Raw genomic sequence first — 21,754 nt, forward strand, 5'->3', positions numbered from 1 at the left:
CAGTTTCGACTGCAAACGAGGCTAAAAAATCTAGAAGGGCCAAGAGAAGTGCACTGCTCAAAGCTTCTTTCAACTGAATGAATGCAGATTGTGCCTTAGGGGTCCAATTGAAATTGTCAATTTTTAGAAGGTAGGAGATTGGTGCTACAATCTTTGCGAACCCTTTAATAAGCCGTCTATAGTAACCGGCCAGGCCTAAAAATCCTCGGACTCTTTTAACATTTACCGGAATCGCCCATTCACGAATTGCCGTGATCTTGAAGGATCGACCTGAAGTCCGTTGCTGGTGACGAGATGTCCTAAGTACTCGATCTAAGACTGCCCAAAAATACACTTACTCTCTTTTGCAACCAATTGATGAGTTTGCAAAGTTTCAAATACAATCCGTAAATGGTACAAGTGATCATCCTGTGACTTACTATAAACCAAAATGTCATAAAAAAAAAATGAGGACAAATTAACGGAGGAAGGGTTTAAAGATATCGTTCATAGTGGCCTGGGAGGTAGATGGTGCATTTGTAAGGCCGAAAGGCATTACGAGGAATTTGTAATGGCCCTCATGAGTGCATAAAGCCGTCTTTGAAATGTCTTCGAGTTTAACCAAAATTTGATGGAACCTGGCAAGCAAGTCTAACTTTGAAAAGAATGTAGCCCCAAATAGTTCATCGAATAACTCATCCTCCGTTGAAATTGGAAATCGATCACGGATTGTCACGGTATTCAAGGCCTGATAATCAACACAAAATCTCCAAGTGTCGTCTTTCTTTTTAACTAGCAACATTGGTGAAGAAAAGAGGCTGGTACTTGACCTAATGATCCATTCTTTCAACATTATCGATACTTTCCTCTCAATTTCCTATTTTTGGAAATGGGGATATCGGTAGGGCGGACATTGATCGGAGCAAAATCGGGTTTAAGGTGTATAGAGTGATCCGTAAGGCGTTTCGAAGGTAAGCCCGATATTCAAGTGAAAACATCTCGAAACTGGTTAAGTGATGGGGTAAAAGTCGTAGTTGTATTAGGCTTGGTGTAAGATGGATCGAACGATATCTGTAGACTATACAAGGCTGCAACAGCTCCCACTTCATGGGTACGCCGCAATGAGTTTAGCTAAATCTGTTTAGGACCTGAACCATGTATTCCTTGCCAAGTAACCTTCAACGACCCGATACTGAATTGAAAGGTTGATGAAGCATAGTCGATTATGACAGGGCCAATAGTTGCCAGTCATGCCACTCCCAATACTACATCTGATCCATGAAGAGGCAAGACATAAAAATCAGCAGCTATATCAGTACCTTGAATCTATAAATGCACATTTTTCACTCTCCCTTCACTGTGAATACTCTCCCCACTGCCAACTAATACTGGAAAAGACACCAACGGATCGATATCAAGGCCAAGAAACTGAGCAACGCGACTCTGAATAAAATTATGCGTGCTTTCCCCCATCCAAAAGTACCTAAACTGAATGACCTTGTATCAAACCCATGAATCGCAAAGTTGCTGATGAAAGACTCTGGGTCGAGGCCCGTTACACTTAACTTCAAATCATATATGATTTTGATACCAGAATTAATGACTACTATTTTCTCCATAGGTGACGAGATGTTCTTACTTTGTAAACTACCCGACTATTCAAATTATAAAATTATTTTAGCTTTAGTAGAATTAAAATTTGAGTTATTTACATTTTGTTAGTTAAATTATCTTACAGCTTGGTCATAATATTATTCTTATATTAACTTCCAAATTCACAGTTTTTAAAGAGAGACTTAGGCCCCTAAAATCAAATTAAATTAAATCTGGGTTATAATATTTCATAATATCTCATAATGCTAAATAGTTAGCAAAGAGTAGGAAAATTATTGTAACCTCAGAAGCATTTGCTTTTGGATTTTCTAAAGGTTGTTATATCCGACAAATATATTTACAAGTTTCCCCAACCTTAAACCCAAAGTCATTAACACAAATCATTAAAAGGAAAAAAATAAAAAACATTATACCATCTACATTAAATTCCTAAAATGCCACCGCCACCAACCACCATTACAGCACAGCTTCAGCTTTACCTTCTTCACCACCTCCTGCATGATTCATCCCATAACCTAACAACGTTGCCGTTTAACGCCGTCAAATCCTGATAACGGTACCACCCTGCTTCCCCTTTCCTCAACCTCAACACTCTTTCCCAACTCTCCCACCACTCCCCGCAGCACCTCCCTTCACCACCGTCACTCCATTCCGTTACCGTCATCCCACCGTCGACGTCTACGTCATCATCCACGTAATAAACAGTCAACTTGAATTTCCCTCCTTTGGTCACCAACTGCGAACCGCTTGTTTCTGAGACGGAAGCTGGAGGGGGACTTGAAACTGAAGCTGAAGGGGTCGGCTTTTCATCGGCGCCGAGAATCGGTCGAGACTCATCATGGGCACGATCAGAAATAGACGCCGACGGCTTCTGGTCATTACTTTGAACGGAGGCGCCGACGACGGCTCTTATCCTCCAAAAACTAACCGCAGCAGTGAGAATAGCAATCCACGTCCACAGATTATGAATAACCGTGAAAATCCCAAAACTCACATAGTTAAATGCCAAAGCTTCGAGTGGAGATTCCAACAACTGATTCATTTTTGTTTGGTCCCCCAACTCTAAAATTCGGCTGTCTGCAGATATTCTAGTTTTGGTTCTGTTTCTGTGTTTTATAAGGGAAAATAAAAATCAGAGGCCTATAGAAATGGTAAGGTAGAGGAGAAAGAGAACACGACAAAGAAAGCTAGGCCATAGATGGAGAGAGCAAGTTGAGGAGATTAATGGAGATGCTGAGAATCGAAAGGAAAGATGCTAATTTGCTAAGATTGATCCATTTACTTATACCCAATTCTTTTTATAATATAGCGATACTATTATTAAAAAACATGGGCAGGTGTGAAATCAGGAGGGTTGATATTTACCGTCCCTTGCCCTTCTCGTAAAAAGCTATATCAATTTCTAGGGGTATATTGTACTAAGTTAGACTAAATTATTTGGTCATTTTATTTTAAAATATTATAAGATAGTTATTAAATTATTTAAAAATTTTAAATCATTTTAAAATTTTTATTTAAGTTATTAAATTATTTAAATTTTAGTTCAGATTTGTGATACTCAAAACGGTCTAATAAAAAAATTAATTTATAAGAGAGAGAAAAAGTTTTGTATTAATAGAGACATTGTGAACGAAAAAGACAATACAATTATAATTTTAATAATTAAATTACTTAAATTTTGAATAATTTAATAATTTAGACTTAAAAGCAATTTACCCTAAGTAAATTTTAAAGAAAAAAATGATATAAAATCACAGTTCCTCAATTTCAAGTAGTTATTTAAATCAAACTGTAACTTCACCACATTTTATCCATTTCCACTAAAAAAAATAACATATCACGACATGAAATCACAGTTACTCAATTTCAAGACGTGTAAGGATAATTTTATTTGGTTATAACAGCAGTTACGTTTAATGCTTCGTGCAATCTTTTGAATCGGATTGAAAAAGATCGGTTCTCAAGGAATTACCCAATGGGTCTTTTGAGTTAGGAACGAAGATGAGATTAAAAGTCCGATTCCAACAATTTTGAACTTTTCAATGCCGTTTAATGCTTCGTGTTCCAAAGCATTGAAGGTCTTCGGCGAGGACGTCCATTTGTTCTTGGAACAACAACAGTGCCTAATGTTAAACGTTTGAAGCGAGGACGATCAACGGAAGGTCGCGGGTGGCGAGTGGCGGTAAACTTGGTAATTTTATAGAAGACTTGGGGTTTGTTTCATTAGCTTGGGCTTTAATGGCGGATTCGTATCCGTTGAAGTAAAAATAGTAGATGTCAAAAACGGTGGCGGCTTGAATCCAAAGTAAAGATGTCGGGATGTGATGCTTACGCGCCAACTCCGTGGCCCAATGAAGGAACAAGGAGTAGACAATGCAAGTGATGGTTTGCGTTCGTTCTCACTGCTTGTTATAAGCTCGGAGATGGCTTCTTTGCCTCGTCGCCTAAGTTCAGACAGGTAATGGTCTGTGTCATCACCGGCTTGGACTCCGTTTTCGTAGCCATCGGAAAAGGGTAAAAACGATAGGCCTTGAGCGGTGGGGACTTTGGTCATGCGACGGCCGGCGGAGATGCTGGTGATGAAAGTTACACGTATAGATGCTTGGCGAATTGTAAGGTGTTAGCAGCCCCAGATGTTAGACCTTCAAAATTTTAATGCTTTTAACAAAGGGGCAGTAAGATTAGGGGATGAAAGAAATGACAAAGCAATAAGATTAGGGGAATGGATGACTCAAAATGATAAGACTTATCGCTCTCGAGAAAATGCCTGTGTCCCATCTTCCACCACATATGGATGGTTTTGTCCTTTTGTATGGATGTTTCCTTTGTGCATTGTAATCGCAAATACGACATGACTGTAGAATAACCAGCAATATGTCAGACTTATTGACTGGAATTCCAAGTACTCGAGCAAGTTAGATTGTTGTAATCAAATCCTTGTTATGAAATGAATGTTTTTCTTTTATACGTGAATATAACCCTATTAATAATATTATTAAAATAAAGAGATAAAATTATATTCAATTAAAATTAATTACTCTCTCTTTTTTTTTTCTTTTTTCAAAAAACTAAAATTATACCTTAATTCTATACAAAAAAACAGACCTTATTTATTTGTATAAATAAATTATTTATTCAAAATTTAAAAATTTAAAAATAAATATTTATAACTCTTTTTTTTTCTATCAATCAATTTTTAACAAAGATGTTAGAATTTTTGAATCAAATCTATCAATCAAATCAGGATTAAGTGGCTCAACCAATCACATAAAATTGAATCTAAACTAAATCCTTTGTGAATCGATAAAAAAATAAAAAAAACTGAGATAAATAATCAATGATTGCACTTGTTTTATTTTTTAATAATATTTTTAATTTTTATACTTTTTAATTAATTAATTATTATTTAATGGGATGAAATTGAAATTTAATAGTTTAATGGAGGTTGTTTTTAGGCATAATAATTTATTTAACACTTCAACTTTATTAAAAAATGTTATTTTAACTCTTTATTTTATTTTTTTCCTATTTTAATATTTAAATTTGTATTGTTTGTCAAATCACCCCAAAATAAATAAAAAATTAACGTTTGTTAACTTTGTAGATATGCCACGTTGATAATTTAATTAATTTTTTATAATTTAAAAAACATTAAATATTCTTTTATAATTTTAAAAATTAATTTGTATAATTTTTTTGGAAAATTTTAAAATTTTAAAGTAACATCCATATTGTAATTCATGTGATTTAATAAACAACACAAATATAAAAACTAAAAATACAAAAAATAATTAAATAAAATGTTAAAATATATATCTTTTAAAAAATTAAATGGATTATGTTTTAATTTTCAAAATTCTGATTTGAAGGGAGTCCGAAAGAAGACGTGACTGTTGGGTGATAGTAAGGTACGTGGGGCCGATGAATGGTGGGTTAAAAAAAGCAGTGCGTCACGTTTACCTTGCTTTTAATATATATATATAGATATAGTATGTACTTCCGCCCATAAACGTGTGGGTGAGGTGCGTTAGGAGCAATAGAGCTTCATAAGAAATCATCCTTAAGATAAGTCAAATATCTCAAAGATGTGAGGTTTGATAAGAATAGAGGTAGGTAGAGAAGATTTGGAGCTCCTACTTCAATAAAATAAAGAAGACAATAATGATGATTAATGATGATGAAGCGACGAGAATGATAGTAATTCTCAAGTAAACAAGGAATTGTTCAAACTTTTTGAAGCCATTTGCTTCATTTATGTTTTGTGTGTGAAAGGAAAAGTGCAAAGATGGACACATTATTCACACGCGGGAATGAAATCCTTTGCAAAGATGTGATACATGTATTCTTCCCAATAATATTGTTAAATCCTTTGCCAACACTGCTATTCCACAATGCAATACTCGTGCATTTTTATTTTAACAAAATCACAAATCTTCTCCTTTAACCAAGCCATGTGATCATGCTCTTGATTCAAACCCGCCGTGTGGATACAATCACCAAAATAAATTATTGTTGCTAATCAGAATATATCCTTAATCATAATTTACATAAAACATAAGAGGATTTGTAACATGACACATATATTTATAAAAATACGATTTGATGTGATGATATGAATGCATCTATACAAAATAAATTAATGTGTTAAAATTTATATAAATATATAATATCTTGAATAGAATTATGACATGTAAAATATCGCATGCATGACACAGAATTAATGAATGGTGTGAACTAGACCTAACAATTTTAAAAATAATTATATGCTACAAATACACAAACAACAAAAATACTTGTCAAAATTAAATATTAATAACATAATTAGAAAAACTAACAACCTCTCGGCAGTAGGCATGAAAGCTTGTATTTGATCCCAACTCAACTTTTTAATCTCGCACTGGTTAGTTGCCATAAATAAAACCCATCTCTTTAGTTTTTAATCATAGTGAGTTTGAAAAAGGAATTTCTGCTTTCTAACCCTGAATACTTCCTTCATGGATCGGTTAATGCTTTCTATATATACACATTAGTTGCTTTTCAATTTCATTTTCGGTCAGGTGATAGGTAAACAAGGCTCAAGTTTCTTACTATTATTTTTTCTTTTTATAAAGCAATTTAATATGAATTTATTTTATTCTTCTTTCATTAATTGATTGCGTGATGTAGGTTGAATTGAATGGGTTCTTGTTGATGCTTTGTTTGAAAAGTACTCAGTATTTACCTACGGTGGCATCAGGATGTTTTCAACCTATCTTTCTCTTGCCAAATTATAAACACATTAAAAGGGTTTCTCACAACAATTAAAACAGTTTTGAGTTTTCGAAATGGTTGTTTGGCTGCTAAGAAAGGAAATGTATACTTTCATTTCCGCATAACTTGAAACTTTCGCATGTTGGACGTGTAACTATCTCAACTTACAGGATTCTCCGGAGTTATCTCAAGTGGTAACATATTTAATCATAAATGACCTTTAAGTTAAAGATAAAGAGTTCAAATCCACTTTCGTGATTTGACCTATTTAAGTACCGTTTATGACTCTTGACACAATCACTAACCCAATAAAGATAAAATTTCAAAGCTAAGTGGAGCATAGGCATCCCAAGAGCACAATACTAGATGTGTTGAGATTCCAACCCCTCAATACAAGCCATACATTCATAAACAAAAAAGTTTTAGACATTTTTAGCTACTAGTATTTAATTTATTTTACAGAAAACTGTGTTATGTGTTATTATGTTTATATTATACTTTATTAAGTTGTGTAGAAAATGAAAGATCATACTCGGGCTCCTGATAGGATGTCAACGCCATGTTTTGCATGATTTAGAGCTTGGACCAACGTAATCAATGTTGATCTTACATCCCCTTCTTCATAAGCACTTGTAAGGTAATTGTGCAGCTCAATCTGACCCTGTTTCACAGTAGAAAGAACAACAATAAGGTATTACTTCCGTAATCTTAGATTCATGCAAAATTGCAAAAAACTTGAAGATGCAAGACTATTCCGACTCTCATCTGATTGAGTCGTCTCTGTGGTTAAATCCTATACCATCAAACATTCAAAGCCACAGATATTGTAAGCAGAGAAGGAAACAGTCCTACAGCAAGGTGACTTGAAGGTCATACCATTTGATCTTCTGCTCTTGAATTGTTTAAAAGGTCTCTAACGATGCTTATGAAAGAGGTGGCTCCAATTCCTAGCCCCACAAGGATTACTAGCAAAATGTAGACGACACCAAGAAGATGATGAGAATACCATAAGGCATTGAAGCCTGTCAATCCGTTGAAGGGTGCTGGGAATCTCAATACATTTTTGCGGAAGTAACTTGTTGCTAATACAAATGTAATGGCCACTAAAATCACCATAGAAACCCCTGTCACACCTACAACACCAATCAAGAGTTCTGAATATGTGGGTCTTTCGCCATGACTGATATCAGAGGCTATGAGAGAAAATCTTTCTAGTGAAGCCTGAGTCAAGCGGATAAAATCACAGGACAAGTGGCTTCCTGCAAGAACCAAGACTCCAATGGCTATACGACATGCAATTGTCTGTGAAATTGAGGGAACTAAAAATTGGTTAAAAATAACTTAGGAAGTGTGTGCGAGAATGAGTTTACTAAGTCCATTAAGTAGTGTTTTCTACCTTATGGAAATTAATGTTTTCAACAAAAGGAACAAATGACCTTGCTTTTGTGGAGCGAAGCCAAGTCAAACTGATTCGACAAACCGGTAAAAGGATTAGAGCCATATTGAGCTTGAGAGTCTCTGCAGCCCCTATGGCAGTACACAAGCAATATCCCGTAACTTGAAATGTTGCCCTGTTTTTATATTACAGTAATTTCCAGGCAAATAAGGTAGCCATTGTCATCACCCAAATTGACAAAATCCATCCCCTTTGCTAGTTTTCTAATATCAAACACCAGAGCTTAAACAACACTCTTAAAAACATGATTTTGGTGTTAGAATATATGGACATTACATATATAACAATGGTAATTACATGTTATTATTTACTATCATGATAAGTTAGCCCAAATTAAAAGTGATCTAATTTGGCTAAAGTTTTATTAGGCTTTAATTATTAAATAAAATATGGGTCAAATATGTGTAGATACTCTAGTAATTAAGTTCTAATCAAATTCTAATTAATGATGGGCTAATTAGGAATTAGGGCTAATATGCCAAAGTTATAAACATTAGGGTTATAGTCCCCAAATTACATACAAGATATCTTTTCTAATATCCCGTCCTTAGGAAAGAGAGAGCAAATATTCTCTGAATTTCTTGTGTGTTAATTTGGAAAATCAAATCCTCAAGATTCGAAAAAACTTCAAGAAATTCATGGATTCAGGTACGCTTCCGCATCTAGTTTTATTCTTGTTTCGTTCTTGATGATTTGACATGACAGATCCTAATTTATAATTTCTTAAGTTTTATATCATATCTTAATTTATGATTCTAACAAGTGATATCAGAGTCTCATCATATCGAATCATTGAGAATTGATTAAGGTTCTTCATTTGAATGATTGATTTATGAAATTTCATGGGTTTTGTATTTCAGATATATATGTTGATCTTTGATGGTTTATATTAAAGTATTTTTTTTAGATCTTGATTATCTTGAATTCATATTAAAATTTTAGGGTTTTGTTTTAATTTTTAATTTGAGTGATTTTTGAATTGATGGATTCAATTACAGATTTTGAAATATTTCTATAATATTACTTCAGCGAATGATCATGTTAAATTCAAGATTTTTATTTGACATTCATTCTTCATTGGTCCTGTGTTTCAATTTCTATTAAATAAAAAAAACCTATACCACATTTAGTTAATAAAAAATGGAAAAGAAGTTCACAGTATAGAAATTGATTCATATATATATGTTTCGTATGTTTCGTTTTTATATATAAATATATATGCATGTTTTGATTGGTTTAATGTATGTTGTTTTGGAAAATTATATAAATATATATGATTATCTTTTAATTTGATTGAAAGATGAAATTAAAAGAAATATTTTGAAATAAATAAATTCAAATTTTGGCTTTGGTTTTAATTAAGGATGTATAATATTTTAAATAGATTAGCTGAAACAAAATGCCGCCAAAGTGACCTCTTTTGCATAAATTAGTTTATTTAAAATATTAAGATGATTATATGTTTTTGTGATTCATGTGTTTATTGATTGACCCAAAGGTAAGTTAATATTTGGCAGAATTTCAACGACATCTATGGTGATAAATGTATGACAATTATAAGGTATTTTATGTGAACAATAAGTTAGTCCAAAGATTAATTAATTGTTTGACATTATTTATTGTCAATGTTTGATTGCTACAACAAGAGTATCGCTTACTGTTAATATTATTGTCCAAAGACTTGATATTAATGTTGTGTTTGGTATCTTGAGGTGAGATTAGCCATTATTTTGAATTTATTGTTTACTTATGAATATTGCCGTGAGGTTGCTTTTTTTTTGTTCTATATTCAACTAGTTCATCTTCTGCTGCCATAATATCTGCTAATATAAATTCTATACACATGCTTAATAGGACTAATTTTAAGGAATGGAAAAAACACTTACTTATAGTGCTTGGCTGTATGGACATAGACCTTGCACAGTAAGGGAAGAACAACCTGCACCTTTTATTGCGGAAAGCACCCCTGATGTTAAGAGAGAATTTGAGAGGTGGGATCGTTCAAGTTGCATGAGTCTAATAATCATGAAACACAACACTCCAGAAGCCTTTAGGGGCTAGAGTCTGGAGAGATTACTCAGGCCAAGGGTTTCCTTGACGAAATTGAGAAACATTTTTCTAAAAACGATAAGGTTGAGATGACTTCACTTCTGACTTCTTTAATGTCTATAAAGTATAAGGGTCAAGGAAACGTAATGGAGTACATTATAGAGACGTTCCATATTGCTTTAAGACTTAAGGCACTTAAGTTCAAGCTCTCTAAGGAATTGTTTGTTCTTTTGTTTTTGGTATCGCTTTCTGCACAATTTAATCAACTTAAAATTAGTTATAACTGTCAAAAGAAGAAATGGACACTAAATGAGCTCATTTCTCATTGTGTGCAAAAGGAAGAAAGGTTGAAGCGTGATAAGTCTGAAAGTACTCATTTGGCCAATGCCCCTAAAGACAAGGGCAAGAAAAGAAAATATCAAAATGAAGCTATTACGGGTCCAGCTCAAAAAAAACAACAGCAAGCTACAGAGAATTCTTTCTTCTGTAACAAGTCTAGACACGTGGAGAAATATTGTACCAAATATCATACTTGACGTGCAAAGAAAGGCATAATTCTTACTTTGGTCTGTTTTGAGGTTAATTTAGCTTCAGTACCTAGAGCACTTGGTGGATAGATTCTGGTGCTACTACCCACATAAGTGTTTTTATGCAGGATTACCTAAGTTACCGAAAACCAAGTGATGGTGAAAGACACATCTTTGTGGGCGATGAAAAATCGATAGAAGTAGAAGCGATTAGGCATTTTAGGTTGTTATTAGGAACATGTTTTTATTTGGATTTAAAAGACACTTTTATTGTATCGCCATTTAGACGGAATTTAGTTTCTATTTCTTCATTGGACAAATTTGGATATTATTTTTCATTTGGAAATAAGCAATTTAGTTTGTCTTTAAATTTGAATGTTGTTGGAACTGGTTATTTAAATACTTATGACAACCTTTATTTGCTAGAAATAGTTGCATCCTATAATGAAACCTTGCATGTGGAATCACGTGGTATTAAACACAAATTAAATAAGAAAAATTCAGCATCATTATGGCATAAGCACTTAGGTCATATATCAAAAGTTAGAGTTGAACGTCTTGTGTCTGATGGTATTTTAGAGTCCCTTGACTTCACAAACTTTGATGTTTGTGTCTATTGAATTAAGGGAAAACAGACCAAAACCAAGAGATTAGGTGCCAACAGATCTTCAGATGTCTTAGAATTTATTCATACAGATATTTGTGGGTCATTCCCTACGACATCCTAGAATGGTCAACAATATTTCATAACATCCATAGACGATTATTCACATTATGGGTACTTATACCTCATTCATGAAAAATCTCAGTCTCTGGATGTGCTCAAAGCTTATAAAGCTAAGGTTGAGAATCGACTCAACAAAAAGATTAAAATTGTTAGATCTGACCGTGGTGGTGAGTACTATGGCAGATATGATGGCTCAAGTGAATAATATCCAAGACCATTTAAGAAATTCCTAAAAGAATATAGTATTGTCCCACAGTATACCATGCCAGGGTCACCTAGTATGAATGGTGTAGCTGAAAGACGTAACAAGACTCTTAAGGATATGGTAAGGAGCATGACTACCCATTCTACCTTACCTGAGTCCCTCTAGGGAGAAGCATTGAAGATAACAGCTTACATTCTTAATAGAGTACCCAATAAAGTAATTGCAAAAACACCTTATGAGTTTTGGACAGGTCAAAAGCCTAGTTTAAAGCACTTTCACATTTGGGGATGTCCAATTGAGGTAAGGCCTTATAGTATACATGAAAATAAATTGGACTCCAAAACAGTGAGCAGCTACTTTATTGGTTATTCTAAGCGATCTAGGGGATATATGTTTTATGATCCCATAATAAGGAATATTTTTGAGACAGGAACTACAACATTTTTTGAGGGTATTGAGTTTGGAGGGAGAAATAAGGTTAGAGACATTGCTTTTGAGGAGAAATTGGATTCAAACTCAGTTCCTACTATCACTTTTGACGATGTTCAAGTTCTCATACCTATCATCGATCAAGAAGTGAATCCAGAACCTCAACAAGACAATGTTGAACAACCCCCCATTCAAGATGAGGTAATTATTCCAGAAGAACAAACTTAACAACCTCAAGAACAAGTGCCATTAAGGAGGTCCAAAAAAGAAAGGAGAAATGCTATTCTAGATGATTATATTGTATTTCTCAAAGAACATAAGGATGATAATGGAATGACGGAAGATGATCCAATCAACTTTCATCAGGCCATGAAAAGTTCTAATTCTCAAAAGTGGATTTATGACATGAAAGATGTGTATAAGTCAATGCAAGACAATAAAGTTTGGGAACTTGTCCCATTACCTAAAGGCACAAAACCAATTGGTTGTAAATGGATATTTAAAACCAAAATGGATGCAAATGGTAATGTGAAGAGGTATAAGGAACGTCTTGCAACTAAAGGATATACTCAGGAAGAAGGCATTGATTTTACAGAGACTTTCTTTCCAGTTTCATCGAAAGACTCTTTTAGGATAATCATGGCGCTTGTTGCTAATTTGATCTTGAGTTACATCAGATGGATGTTAAGACTACGTTTCTTAATAGCGAAATTGAAGAAACAATTTATATAGTGCAATAATAAAACTTTGAGTCGGAAGACTTAAAAAATATGGTTTGCAAATTGACAAAATCCATTTATGGACTCAAACAAGCTTCCCGTCAATGGTACCACAAGTTTCATCAAGTAATTATTTTGTTTGGTTTTGAGATGAATATTGTTGATGATTGTGTGTATCACAAATTCAATGGGAGTAAGTACAAATTTCTGATTCTATATGTCGATGACATTTTGCTTGTCGCTAATGATATAGGCTTATTGCATGAAACCAAGAGGTTTTTATCTAAGCATTTTGAGATGAAAGATATCAAGGACGCCTATTTTGTTTTAGAAATTTAGATACATCGAGACTAATCTCAGGGTATTCTTGGATTATCACAAAAGAGCTATATCGATAAAGTATTCAAAAGGTTTGGCATGCAAAGTTGTAGACCAGGTGACACCCTTGTTGCTAAATGAGACAAATTTAGTCTTACTTAATACCCTAAAAGTAACTTTGAAATTCAAGAAATGCAAAAGATTCCATATGCATCAGCTGTTGGGAGTTTAATGTATGCTCTAGTATGTACGTGTCCGGATATTACGTACATTGTTAGGATGTTAGGCAGATATTTAAGGAAACTTGGTATAGACCATTCAATAGCAGCCAAAAGGGTTATGAGATATCTTCAGAGAACAAAAGATTACATGCTTACTTATAAGAGATCAAATCTTTTGGAGGTCATAGGGTATTCTGATTCTGATTTCACTGGGTGCCAAAATAGTAGGAAATCTACATCAGACTATATTTACTTATTAGCTGGAGGAGCTATATCCTGGAAAAGTGTCAAGCAGACACTTGTAGCTACATCCATTATGGCAACAGAGTTTGTAGTATGCTATGAGGCATCAAACCATGAAATATGGTTGCGGAACTTTGTCAATGGGCTGCGCATTATAGAGAATGTAGAAAGACCACTCAAATTATTTTGTGACAATAAGTCAGCAGTGATGTATTCCAATAACAACAAGAGTGCATCTAAGCCAAAGCATGTTGACATAAAGCTCCTAGTTGCGAAAGAAAAAGTGCAAAATGGTCAAATATCCATACAACACATAGGGACAAACCCCATGATAGCGGATCCGCTCACAAAAAGTTTACCACTCAAGGTCTTTCATGAATACACTGCTCACATGGGTGTTACATTGTTTGAGGATATCATGATTTAGTGGGATTTTATATTTTATTTGCTTTATGTTTGTTTTTATACATTTATGTATTTGGTTATTTTCTGATTAGAAATGAAGTATTCAATTTATTCACTTTGTTTGTTATTTTGATACTGACCTCACTTAAGTTTAAAGAGGACCAGTTGGAAATAGACATGTTTAGATCATATTGCATGTAATTTCCATGTTAGACATCCATACTTGATCTATGTCATTTGTTTGTGTTAATATAGATGATCAGAGATGAATTTAGTTACGATATATGTAACGAAAGTAGTTTTGGTTCTATGTTAGCATAATTAATGGACGAGATTGTTTGGAATACCTTTTGGATATGATAGGAAAATTTTTGAGCTCATAAGGTTATATAATGACATATAATTATAAAGTAATTAGTATATATATGTGTAGTCCAAGTGGAAGATTGTTGGAAAATATGGACATCACATATATAATAAGGGTAATTACATGTTATTATTTACTATCATGATAGGTTAGACCAAATTAAAAGTGATCTAATTTGGTTAAAATTTTATTGGGCTTTAATTATTAAATAAAGTATGGGTCAAATATGTGTGGATACTCTAGTAATTAAGTTCTAATCAAATTCTAATTGATGATGGGCTAATTAGGAATTATGGCTAATATGCCAAAGTGATAAATATTAGGGTTATAGTCCCCAAATTACATACAAGATATTTCTTCTAATATCCCATCCTTAGGAAAGAAAGAGCAAATATTTTCTGAATTTCTTGTGTGCTAATTTGGAAGATCAAATCTCCAAGATCCAAAAAAATTTTAAGGAATTCATGGATTCATGTACGTTTCCGTATCTAGTTTTATTCTTGTTTCATTCTTGATGATTTGACATGATAAATCCTAATTTATAATTTCTTAAGTTTTATATCATATCTTAATTTATGATTTTGGGTCTAACAGAAATTATGTTTTGACTCCACCCCACACTTGCCGTAGTTTATATAAGTATCTCTTTGTAGGAGAAGAGTTTCCAGCTGCCATAACTGAAATGGACCCAAAATGAGGCCTATTTTTATTTGCAACATGGCATACATTATACCCATAATTTGTGGGCTAAAATATGTGATATATAATTTACCTCAATGTACCCAAAATTCTCGGGATCCAGATCTTCCACGAACCATGATTAGTGAGGCATATTCTTCAGCTTGTTCTTTCAACTTGGATAGCTTGTTGGCTGAAGCACTAAGCATTATAAGCTGTGTTTAAAAACATTAAAATCAAACAAAATGATCCAACAAAGTTTAATGACGCTGAGATGGATAATTGAGCCAAATTTTAGTTCGATTTTGCATTAGAACGACTAAGAATATATACTACAGGACATCAATCCATAAAATATTTTTATTTGGGAGTTCAAATAATAAGAATGTACCATTAACATCAGTGCAATGGTACCATCCAGTTGTTCCCATTTTCTTCTTAATTATTGACTTATTCAAGTTCATTTGGTAGTCAAAATGTGTTATTTTTTAATCAAATCTCGTACTTATATTTGACAAAAATTATATATTTTGGTATTAAAAAGTTAATTGTGAAATTGTTTAATTTTATATTTAATACAGTGTAATAAATATAATTTTTTTTACTTTAGGGTTGTTGATGAAAGTTAATTTCTAATATTATTAGCTAATTATGAATTTTCATCAAATCAACTCTAAAACCTTAATTAAACTCTGAAAAGTTAATACTGGTATTTTTAGGTATATAACTATTACATCTAATAAAAAAATACAAATACAAATATGAAATGATGTATAATGTAAAATATAATCCCATAAAAATAAATAATTAGCGTTTGATTACCTCTTGTACTTCTTCCTTTGTCACTCTCCCACTGTTTTCTTATTGTTTTCTCACTATTTTGACATTATTTAACTATTATGTTACTATTATTTTGTTGTTTTTGTTTGAATATTGTATAACTCTTATTTTATTATTAATTTTGCTACTATTTTAGAAGCATTTACTTGTTAAGTTACACCTATCTTAATGTTAAGTATAAAGATTTTTTAAAATTTATTTTCAATTTATTGAGGAACATTCATTTTAATGTTTTTGATGCATTATATATATTTTAAAAAAGTATATAAAAAACAGAATATAAAAAATTTAGTATGGACGAGCTGGGTCAAACTCAAACTTTAACATTTTTATTTGGACTGAGCTTGACCAAAATTTTAGACCCATTTTAAGACCTACTTAATACCAATTTAGGACCAAAACGTAAGTAATGACTACCATATTCAAAATTGAAGAAAAACATGCTTACTAAATTATAACACGCTATATAGGAAAAAAATTATATAAGAAATATTTTTTTATAAAAAGTGCACATTAAAAATAAATAAGAGTTCATTTAAACTCATAAAATTGAGACTTTAAAATAGGAACAAGACAGCTTGTGTTCAACTCTCATGCGTTAATTTACATTTATTTTTATAGATTATATATAAAATATATACTGATAAAAACACACAAAATAATATTTATTACATAAAAAGAGGTAGTTTCAAACTATTTCTCAACTGATTTAGTGTCCAATTAGCTTGCATTCCTTCAACGAAGGATCCAATTTCGTGTAGGTTACCACACAAACGACAACACAAAACTTGCCCCATTAAACATCTTCAAATAATTATTTCAATATCAAAATCATCCTTAGATTTCTAATTGAATTTCAAAGTACCAATATTAAATCAACCAAGTCCATCTGTCAATCTAATCGTTAGTTTAGGCCTTAAATGTCACCTTAACTATGATTGAGCTTATTTAAAACACAATGATCAAATTACATATGTACACTTGAATCTGACATGTTAAAATTACTATTTTAAATTTGACTGATACTACTTTTTTGATGCATCAGATCCAAGTGACGTGTTTTCACACTCCGTTTCACTAAATTCTTGACCATCATGAAGGTCATGTGTTTAAGAAGGTGATCCACACTTAAATTATGATTCAACAGTCAGCACATTGCGTTCAACCTATCATAACTGACATTAAATTGAGTTCCCTGGTCTCTATATAAAAACGTGCAGAACACAGTGTGGTCATGGGAGCTTTGACATCATTTGATATATAGAATCAATGTCACACAAGGATTATTGGGAATTCAATAAGCAATAATCAATACAAAAAGCAATCATTTGAGAATAATATATGCTCCCCGATTCAAATAGGATTACTGAAGCTACAAAACTGGATAACTGGATCCTCTGTGCTCATTTAAATTGAGTGAGGTGTTGTATTGATATTGATCATGTCTAATGTGGTTTTGGAACATACCCGTCAACAGAAAAGTTTCGAGTGGCAGCAGGGATTGCTAAACGAATTCCATCAAGTTCAGGACTTGCAACTATTTGACATCCCAGACGAGACCTGAGATCGTTCAAGAACATGACAAATGGCAATCTATTTAGATTAAATTTCGCATGCACACACACACACACACAAAAAAAAAAAAAAAACACTCCGGCAGATTATGAAGAACTCACTCACGTTTCGGTAAGCCCAAAGGCCAGGTCCAACATGTCATTCTCTTCATCAGCTGGATCTTCCAATTTATTATAGTACTCCATGTCCTAACAAAGGAGTCAATAGTTATCAGGTTGAAATAACATTAGTATGTACTAACATAAACCAATTAACAACATGTTTGGTAAATATAATGCCAATAGCATACCATCACTATGACATGGCATGTTGAACAAGCAAGTGAACCCTCACATGCTCCTGAAACGTCAGTACAAACAGACATTAATTATTAGCAATGAAAGGTTTCGGTAAACGAATTACTCCAAGATGAGTTAGCTCCAAGGAAAGCTGGAAAATTATGGGTTCAATTATGGATCATGATCCTTGCCTTCAAGTTCTATATCATTTTCATGAGCTGCTTCCAGCATAGACATTCCAATAGGCACTTGAATGGGAATTTCTTCTCCATCCTTTGAAACAAATGTGACAGGTATCCTGCCAAATCAGACAATCTACCGTGAAGAAAAACAACCAAATTAAAGAAAAAAAAATCAATTTTAGATTCAATGCATACGGATTCATTAAGTGTATACAGAGCAAATGTAGGGGGGGGGCACTCAAAGTCCGCTTTCAAAGTTGGTGAATGTCATAAGATGCAATCTAAATCTCCCACCAACTAAAAAAGTGGAAGAGCCACATCATGCAGAGATGGACAGTAGACCAGAAAAGCACACCAACAAAATCCATAACTAATTGAAGGCTCATGCATACGTAGATGCAAGTCCTATTAATGGGTTCCGGAGTTCAGGATGCTATCCAACCTAAAATCTTTGCTAAGGCATCAATTGACCTCCAAAGTTCAAGTTTGCTTTGAAGCATGCCAAATATGTCAAACAATATTTCGTCCTGACAAAGAAATGCTTTTCCTACGTAGTATCAATATAGAATAGCTTAAAATGACAAGTTGTCAATCAAAATTAGGTTTGTGTATTTCTTCTTTAATGTTTGTGTCCATTCTAAAAAACAAAAAGGAATCAGCGAGTTTATATAATCTAAATAGACAATTCACCAATCTAAGAAGATTAGCACTAAATAAAAGATCCATCACTTCATCCCACGGTCATAGACACCATGTTGTTACATTTTTATTTAAAAAGAGCTTACGTTCCTTTCTCTTCATCCGCTCCTGCAGAAGCACCATCGGAAGCTGAGGTAGAAAAACCATGATGCTTTTGAAATATGGAACCTTGAAAGGCTCTAGTTTCTGGCAGTAATTCAAGCTGTCCAAAAAGAATTGAATAAACAAGAAAAAGATGATGGGAAAATTTCCCTAATAATTTGCTGAACACGAAATCTTTTATTTTTTTCAAGATAAATAGTTATAATTTAAATCCTTTCTTATCCAAATCTGAAAGCATAATATCAATCATATGTATGCCGTTCTTCAATATTTATACTAATACCAACCATAGATGTGTTATACTTCAATGTTTCAGAAATTATTTTCTAAATACCCTGGCAATTATCGTCACCTCCAGCTTATTAGCATCCAGATCTCATCAAATGTTTGTCTGAGTTCAATCATATTTTATAATGTAACTGTCATCCAAGATTAAGCACTATTAGTCTATTTTGCTATCCCTTTGACAAATCCAATAATGCCACAATGACCAACGTTAGTCAAATCATTCCTTCTCCTTAGAAAATAAAATCAATGCCATACTATTTCCTTTCTGTAGACAAGACAGGAGACCGTTCTTTCACAAGAAAACTGATCTGCACTAAGTCATCATAAGCTCATAAAAAACCACAATAATTTCATTATGTTAACAACGAATATATTCAAGACCATCTAAAGTAAAACCATTTGCTCATTGACTAGCATAGTTAACACATTTCTTCTCCTGATATCATAACTAGCTAACCATGAAAGAAGCTAATCTCATTAGAGTTCAGAACTAAAACTTCCACTTTAATGCTGATAAACTGCTATGTTTTCCATCATTTACACTCCACAGTCCAATATTCCCTACAGGGTCAAGCATGTCATAAGCGGCAGGATAACTTGGCCAATTGTCAACAACAAGCAAATATATATATATATTCTCTTATTGAAATATAAGAAAATAATCATCACTAACCGTAGACCACTGGTATTGACAGCAATGCCTTTGTGTATATCTTGATCTAGACATATATGCATATCCACCTGTCAAAAAAAATGCAATGTGTATATCTTGCTCAAAAAGATAGTTTCATACAAACCATGCATTTGTAGGAGCCTAAAAACTATACCACAATCATCAAAACAAGTTGTCAACTTAGTAACTAAAAGGGTATCACATTTTTATTTAGAAATATCTCTAAATATTAATATTGCCAATAGAAAGTAATAAAACTAAAATTCAAAGCATAAGAAATGAAGTCAATTTGAAAAGAAAAGTATACCTCTTGATAGCTCCTTGGCAACCTGAAATCCAACTCTACAAAGCCTAGAGATTAACATAACTTGAAATAGAAAAGCAGGCCCTATTTAAGGAGGAGGGGGGGAAGGCTTTAGAGCTAAAATTTTTCAAACTTCAACAAACACATCAAAGTCCAAATGGACTTGCATGTAGAGCGAATTAATCAATAAAGTTCAACTGCGTATTCATCTAAGCTGCTGCATATTGATATAGACAAGTAATTAAACCTCCAGAAAAGAAGACATAACGAAAAAAGTGAGTAAGCAAGGAACTTTCGGAAATAAAATATAAATATATACACCTTTTGTAACGAGATAAGAGGGAGGCCTGGGACAGTGATCTCTAATGCGCTTTAAGACGAAAACTGTGACTAGTTTTGAAGGCAAATGGTGGCCCGCCGGCGAGGGCAGTTGGCTGACGTTAGATGAACAAGTTTCTTTAGAATAATATGCGCCGTAGAGACTAAAGGGGAGAAGAAGAGAGAGTGAACGACGCCGTTTCAAGGAACTTTGACACTAGGAAAAGGAAAATAAAATGTTTATTGCAGTGGAGATGCGGGGAATCGAACCCCGTGCCTCTCGCATGCAAAGCGAGCGCTCTACCATTTGAGCTACATCCCCTTGTGCTTACTACGTTCTTAGTTATTTATTAATATTATATCTTTAAAAAGTTAAATCAATTGAAATATAATATTTTCAATGATTTATTTCTTACATATTTGATAATAAAAAATAAAAATAATTGAATAGAATTTTTCTGTGAAAAAGATAAGTAGATAATAGCTATTCATAATTTATTTTAATTTTTATTAAATTTTGATTTGGTTTAAAATAAAATGGAACATTTAAAAGTTAAAGATAAATGTAGAATATTTTTTATAACTTAAATTTTATATTTATCAAACAATCTAATTATATTCAGTAATTAATTTTAAACAAAAAGTCAAAAAAAATTATAATTTAAATTTAGTACATAATTTTTAATACTTAATTATTCAACACTTATACATCACTCAGTTTTCTAATATATCATATATGACTTTAGAAATCATAATTAAATGTAAACTACATTCCAGGCCACCTATGCTAATTTTTTTTTCTATATTTTCTATCCAAATATAAAAAATTAAAAAATAATCAAACAATTAATCGTATTAGTTTTGTAACGGAAAGATGATTTGGCTATTTTAAAATAAGCATATTATAGTTTATAAATATAATATATATATATATACTTGGACGGTGTAAGTAAAGTTTTTGTTTTCTATGGTTGTTGATGTCGCTTATTCTAAAATAAAATAAAGGTATAATTACTTATTGGCCCTTTAATTTTATAAAAAAATATTTTAACCCTTTATTTAATTTTTCATCCTTTTTAACTTATAAATTTGTGTTTTTTTGTCAAATTATACTAAAACGAATGAAAAAAATTAATGTTATTTAACTTTGTTGACGTGGAATACATGTAGATGACATATCAATATTTAATTAATTTTTTAAAATTTAAAAAATTCAAAATATATATAAAAACTATTTTAAAATTTTTAAAAATTAATTAAATTTTTTTGTGTCATCTATGTGGCAATCCACATGTATTTCACGTCAGT

At 32.5% G+C, this 21,754-nt stretch overlaps 4 protein-coding genes and 1 non-coding gene across 6 annotated transcripts; 2 read left to right on the top strand and 3 right to left on the bottom strand.

The window, feature by feature from the left end:
- Positions 1-1,794: 1,794 nt before the first annotated feature.
- Positions 1,795-2,958, bottom strand: LOC107901034 (uncharacterized). Its single transcript, XM_016826864.2, has one exon. The coding sequence runs from the start codon at positions 2,633-2,635 to the stop codon at positions 2,078-2,080; it is 558 nt and encodes a 185-aa protein (XP_016682353.2). The 5' UTR covers positions 2,636-2,958; the 3' UTR covers positions 1,795-2,077.
- A 9,611-nt stretch (positions 2,959-12,569) lies between these two features.
- On the top strand, positions 12,570-12,968 carry LOC107899939 (uncharacterized mitochondrial protein AtMg00820-like). The gene has a single exon (XM_016825675.1). The coding sequence runs from the start codon at positions 12,570-12,572 to the stop codon at positions 12,966-12,968; it is 399 nt and encodes a 132-aa protein (XP_016681164.1).
- Positions 12,969-13,465: 497 nt separating this feature from the next.
- Positions 13,466-14,164, top strand: LOC121218380 (secreted RxLR effector protein 161-like). The gene has a single exon (XM_041095555.1). It carries the CDS (start codon positions 13,466-13,468, stop codon positions 14,162-14,164), a length of 699 nt encoding a protein of 232 aa, XP_040951489.1.
- A 3,095-nt stretch (positions 14,165-17,259) lies between these two features.
- On the bottom strand, positions 17,260-20,726 carry LOC107901033 (2Fe-2S ferredoxin). 2 transcript variants are annotated; one of them, XM_016826863.2, is made up of 8 exons: positions 20,450-20,726; positions 20,132-20,212; positions 19,825-19,892; positions 18,848-18,963; positions 18,072-18,178; positions 17,892-17,941; positions 17,708-17,790; positions 17,260-17,587 (listed from the first exon to the last, which is right to left on the bottom strand). In XM_016826863.2, the coding sequence occupies exons 2-8, from the start codon at positions 20,187-20,189 to the stop codon at positions 17,473-17,475; spliced, it is 597 nt and encodes a 198-aa protein (XP_016682352.1). In that variant the 5' UTR covers positions 20,190-20,212; positions 20,450-20,726; the 3' UTR covers positions 17,260-17,472. The 2 variants fall into 2 exon arrangements, with proteins under 2 accessions (XP_016682352.1, XP_040951746.1); XM_041095812.1 differs by having other exon boundaries at positions 20,132-20,345; positions 20,450-20,616.
- Positions 20,696-20,768, bottom strand: TRNAA-UGC (transfer RNA alanine (anticodon UGC)). Its single transcript has one exon. It is a non-coding gene; the product is annotated as a tRNA-Ala (tRNA).
- Between the last annotated feature and the right edge of the window lie 986 nt (positions 20,769-21,754).

Source organism: Gossypium hirsutum, chromosome D06, assembly GCF_007990345.1.
Source record: "Gossypium hirsutum isolate 1008001.06 chromosome D06, Gossypium_hirsutum_v2.1, whole genome shotgun sequence".
NCBI lineage: Eukaryota > Viridiplantae > Streptophyta > Magnoliopsida > Malvales > Malvaceae > Gossypium > Gossypium hirsutum.

Bases quoted from the DNA above. Each gene is read 5' to 3' on its own strand.
- LOC121218380 (XM_041095555.1), top strand. From the start codon at position 13,466: ATGCAAAAGATTCCATATGCATCAGCTGTTGGGAGTTTAATGTATGCT.
- LOC107899939 (XM_016825675.1), top strand. From the start codon at position 12,570: ATGACGGAAGATGATCCAATCAACTTTCATCAGGCCATGAAAAGTTCT.
- LOC107901034 (XM_016826864.2), bottom strand. From the start codon at position 2,635: ATGAATCAGTTGTTGGAATCTCCACTCGAAGCTTTGGCATTTAACTAT.
- LOC107901033 (XM_016826863.2), bottom strand. From the start codon at position 20,189: ATGTTAATCTCTAGGCTTTGTAGAGTTGGATTTCAGGTTGCCAAGGAG. The intron at 18,179-18,847 runs GTAAGCTCTTTT...CTGATTTGGCAG, and splicing joins GCGGATGAAGAGAAAGGAAC to GATACCTGTCACATTTGTTT. The intron at 17,942-18,071 runs GCAAGGATCATG...CTGACGTTTCAG, and splicing joins AAATGATATAGAACTTGAAG to GAGCATGTGAGGGTTCACTT.